Raw genomic sequence first — 4,963 nt, 5'->3', positions numbered from 1 at the left:
GGAAAGAGCATAAACCCCTGAGGGTATTCACTGTGTGAGGACTGCATCGATGCCTATGGGTTTAGGGACAAGGGAAAGACAAGAAATCCAGGAAACACAGGGATGCAAGTAACCAAATAACTATTTCAGCGTGCTTGGTCCCCAGACACAGAGCTGAGACTGACAGCACACTCTTCTGGGTGGACTTACAAAGGATGTGAATGGCTCCTGCACCCTGCCCTGTGCTTGATGTCAGCCTTCTCTCACTGCAAAACCATCATGCACCGAACCCAAGAGGGGAAAGACGGGGCTGCACACCCATGGGATGACCCTCAGTGTTGAGCACTTCATAAGCACATCCCCATGTTTTTTGATGCTGAGGTCAGAACAGCTTTATTCCCTGATTTCCTACCAGGAGGGGGAGGAGATAGAAGAAGCTTAAAATAAAAGTGTTGCCAGGACCAGCAGTACTCTTGACAACAGAATTCAGGAATAGACGTGCAGATGTAACTGCACATAACAGCATCACGCTGCCAAACCCCTCACATATGAGATTTCTGGGGTATGATTTCTTTTAAATGCTCCAACTCTTCTGGGCATCAGCAAATACAAGACAGTGGAAGCTGCTTGTTTAAGTCAGAATATAATGCTGTGGAGTCTCATGGGCGCTAAGGAAATGGTGAGTAAACCAATATACAAAAGGGAAGTTGGTTATTTTTCTCAGTAGTGGTCAGGATAAGACACTGCAATGAAAATGCAGTGCTCCACTCAGACTGTGAAGGACCAGAGGAGGTGGTCTTACAGGGTTATGCACCTGCTTCAGAGATGGTGTTTCCCGGCCCAGCCACTGTCTCATTGAACAGGAAAGCCAGTTTGATTATCTCCCACTGCTGGCTTGACTCTTCCCTTAGCTTATACTCTGGGAGGGATAATTAAGCAGATTTTCGAGACTTTGGCACGTCGGTGATGGTATGTGCTCTTTGTGCAGTGCAGTCACACTAATTCTCCTGCTAAAATGCCTTCTGTACCAGCAATGACAGGACTAGAGAGCCTGCAGTACATCCTCTTTGACAAAACACGTAACAGCCAGATCCTTTGTGGAACAATCCAGCTTGCAGGTAGACATCTTCCTTCTACCCCTCAAAAACATATCACTTGGAAATACATAAAACCCAACATACTAGAATATCAATGCTAGCTTTTCTTTTGGAGTGCCACTTTGGGCAGCACTTATTGTTCGTGTACCCATTTGTACCCACAAAATTTTGTAATAAACAGCATCACTCATTACTTCAGCCTGTTTGACTTTACTGAGACAGCATGGTGCTCCAAGAAGCTAGCACCATTTCCCAGGAAATCTTTACACAAAGCAGATTTTTTTCTGCTGTCAGAAGCTTCCCTGGCATGCAATGTACTGTGGCAAGCAAACTTCTACTTTTATAACCATCATTGTACAGGAAAGAAGTAAGAAGACTACAGCCAACATTGCTTTGGTGCTTGTGCTTCAGTTAACCCTTCATCTCAGAAGTTGCTGAAGACTGTTGCCTGAGTCAGGATCTCCTCTGCTGGCTCAAATTAGGCAGAAGGCTGGACAATCATGATACAGTTCTTACATTTTAATCCAAATGTTTAAGCTTGTTATAATGAAATTAATAAGTTTACAGTTTGCTATCACATGCTGCAAAGGACCTTTCTTTAAGCAATAAGCGCTAGCTGGACATCCATATTCAAGGATGCTTTGACAAACTGGAGCCTACTCAAAATAGAGGATGCCGAAACTGTTAGGAGGCAAATCTGCTAGTCAAATTCAACAAAGTTGCCTGAACTGAAACCAGTGGGGTTTGCCCGTGTTTTCTGGGATGTATAATGCAGAAGATACAAAAATAGATCCGCAAAGCCCCAGGGTGCTTTAGTGAGTATGTCTACGTGAGCTAACTCTTCAGCTTTCAGCATTGTTTGGCTATTTTCAACAGCTGAGGGAAAACTGAAAAGCAAAGTAGCATAGCTGTCTCAAGTGGAGTGTGTTTAATGGAAAGGAATAGGAAGGAGACCCCCTTTAGTTAGCAGAACTGCATTTCTCATCTCTGTAACTTTATCCATCAGATCTAAAATTCGCTGGTTTGGTGCTGTCACTAAAAATAACATTCCTTTTTGTATCTGATAAGCAGGAGGCGAGAGAACATGCTGGGACACCATGCGTTTCTTTACCAACTAGAAATCCTGCAAGAGGAAGCAGAAATACCAAAACTCGAAAATATCGCACTCCCCTCAGCGTAGCCTCCACATTATCAGAAAGGGAAAATGCAAAGGTGTTTTCCTCTTTTCACGTATCTCAGATTCCAGCTATTTCCAATGTGCGTAGGCTATCCTGAGAGGCTGTGCTGCACTTCAGCTGTTGAAAGGCCCATCTCATACAGGGACACTGCAGGTCCCAGGCCCTGTGCAGAAGTCCAAGTCTAGTTTTATGTCCTAAGAGGTGAGCAGCCTTTTTTCAGTGTGCTTCTAGAAACACAGAGATAATAAACATTTTCTCTTTTGCCTTCAGGCCTTCTCAGCCAGTCTGAAGACAATAATTCATCTATCCTGCAGTTGCATTATGTCAGTGCCATGGTTCTCATAAGTCTGAATAAAACTCTGGCTGCTTTGAGGGACTCACCTATCCCCAGACTAGAGATAATTTCAAGGTCTTGAAAGGTACTGGCTTCTAGTATTGCTTGTGGCAGCTTCAGGGTGAAGGGCAGCAAATCCCTGTAAAAAGAAACAGAGTGAAAATCTCACGAAAGAATAAACCCCACAGTTGTTAGGAGATTCTAGATTTTTTGTCCACTAGTGTCTAGTGGACACTGCCAGCCTGGGTTGTTCTGATTTCACAGGAGATCACCAGCTCCTGCGGTGATGCTTCACGCTGTGTCACTGGCTTAATCACTTGCGCCTTGGCTTCCTCCTCCGAAAACAGCAGGAACACCTCCCACCTCAGGGGAGGCCGCAAGGGCTGAATTACTTTCTCATGAAAAGAGAAGTGTTGCATATGGTAATTATTGTAATTAGAAAAGCCATTCTTTTTGGAGTGGAGGGGATTTGCAGTCCTTTTTCTTTCTGTTTACCCCCCTCTCCCCACTCTGCTTCCTCCTTTGAAAATCAGTGTATGTGTGAGGCACGGGGACACAGCAAGACACAGTGGGGTTAGGGAAGGAAGACCCCTCCAGGGGAAGGGTAGCCCTTGGGTGAAGTGACAATGACAAAGAGCTGCATGGCACTGAGAAAACACATATAACCCTCTACTTTCCTCTCTCAGACTTCTGACTGCTTGGTTTCTGGAAAGACTCTGTATTTTTACTGAAAAAAGATGCAGTTTCTCAGAGAACGTTAGTTCAGTTTCACTGAAACACATCCCAAGTCTCAGAGAATTTAAGAGAGCTCTTGGGCTGGCAAAGAACTGTTCAGTTTTGCCTCTTGCCCAATGACAATTTGCTAAACCTGTTCCTACCTCAGTTCCCGTTCTGACAAGGACTAGAAAACCAGTAAAAATAGTCCCTAAAAGGTAGCAAGGAATGGCATGGGGTCATTTTACACATGGAAAAGTTTAACAAAATATTCTGCAAGCTGCAGGAAGTTATTTCAGAAAAAGCTGCCCTTTTGAGTAGGTGGTCTCTTCTACACAAACACATACTCCAAAAAATGTGTATGACTGCAGACCTGGAGAGGACCGCTCTGTCGACAGATGAATGCAGGGGTCTCTTTTTGCCTTATTAACAGATACATATCTCACTGATGTACTGTGTACTTCACGGTCACTTCACATCTCTGTACACCACTGAGCACTCTCTTGTCATATTGTTTGACATAATATTGTTGTGATCCCAGGATTATTTTCTTTTTCATGACAGATATCAGGTTTAAAAGAGGAAGAGGGTCCATGGACCTTCTGCTTTCTTTGTTATTGTTACGTGCATCAGTAGTTCCCTTCTAATTTTTTTTTGGTAGAAAAACACATCTAAAAATCAGGAAACATTAAGATAGTGCCCTAATAGAAAAAAATCTGGTTTCATTCATAGGGCAGCAGATTGCAGTCAAACCACTGAGTCACCTGTTATCTACAGGTGTTATTTTTGTGCTTTAAGGTAATCTGGCCAGGCCAAACTTTCTTTTGAGAAGAGCCTGCCAGCCCTGATAAGCCGTTTCCAGCTATTTATAGATGAGTATTTACTACAGCCCTGAGAACAGGCCTTTCCACTCACCATCATAGAGGGCTCATACAAGTTGCCAGCAAATGGTAGGTCAGTGCCTAAGCAGCCTTTTTATTCCCTGGTTCTCTCAGAAAATTATTCCCTATTTACTTTGTCTTTTGACAGTGACCTGAGAAATCACCTGAACCACCCGAATGTATATTTGACACTCAGTAGTAACACCTATAACTGGAACTAACAGAGAAGATTTTCTTTCTTTCTGGGACTCTTTCTTAAGCCACAATCCTTTCTGCAGGAAAGCAAAAGCAAGTAGATTTTCTTTCTCACAAGCCATTTGACTAGAAATGCCCAATTCTTGCTTGCATTTGGGCTCTATTTTGCTCCTTTGGCAAGATAAAAATCTTTATATATGGGCAGGGGTTCATTTGCACCCATTCCATAGGGTCTATACATATCTAGATAGCTAAATATCCTTTAATTGACAGGAGTGAGACAAAGCATGGTCCCTTGCACGTGGGTAGGAGTCCTGGCCCAGTAGCATTGAACTCAGCTGGCTGCAGAAGCAGCCCCCAAAATAGTCCGAATATTACTGGCTGGGTAAGCTGCAGCACGCTGTATCATACCATAGATAGACCGTTCCTGCTGTGTGACCTAACCAAGTCACTAACACGACTGCCTTGTAAACAAATTCTGAATCTGCTTTCCCCTCTTAAATGGAAATAATTACTTGACGAGTCATCTAAGTTTATACAGGGGAGGTCAAAAGTTTGCATCCCACTCAAAACCAGACCTGTTGC

At 43.5% G+C, this 4,963-nt stretch overlaps 1 protein-coding gene across 1 annotated transcript in view; it reads right to left on the bottom strand.

Moving 5' to 3' along the window:
* Nucleotides 1–4,963, bottom strand: part of RIN3 (Ras and Rab interactor 3) — a gene marked incomplete at its 5' end in the record, with an annotated part of 45,759 nt that overhangs the window by 19,765 nt on the left and 21,031 nt on the right. Inside the window, one exon of the mRNA XM_010186453.1 lies at nucleotides 2,636–2,727. Within this exon, the coding sequence (XP_010184755.1) occupies nucleotides 2,636–2,727 (92 nt within the window). The remainder of the gene's footprint in view (nucleotides 1–2,635; nucleotides 2,728–4,963) is intronic.

Source organism: Mesitornis unicolor, unplaced genomic scaffold (assembly GCF_000695765.1).
Source record: "Mesitornis unicolor isolate BGI_N332 unplaced genomic scaffold, ASM69576v1 scaffold21236, whole genome shotgun sequence".
Classification (NCBI taxonomy): domain Eukaryota; kingdom Metazoa; phylum Chordata; class Aves; order Mesitornithiformes; family Mesitornithidae; genus Mesitornis; species Mesitornis unicolor.
Note: the sequence above shows the minus strand (reverse complement) of the source record. Positions and strands in the feature narration are given on the sequence as shown.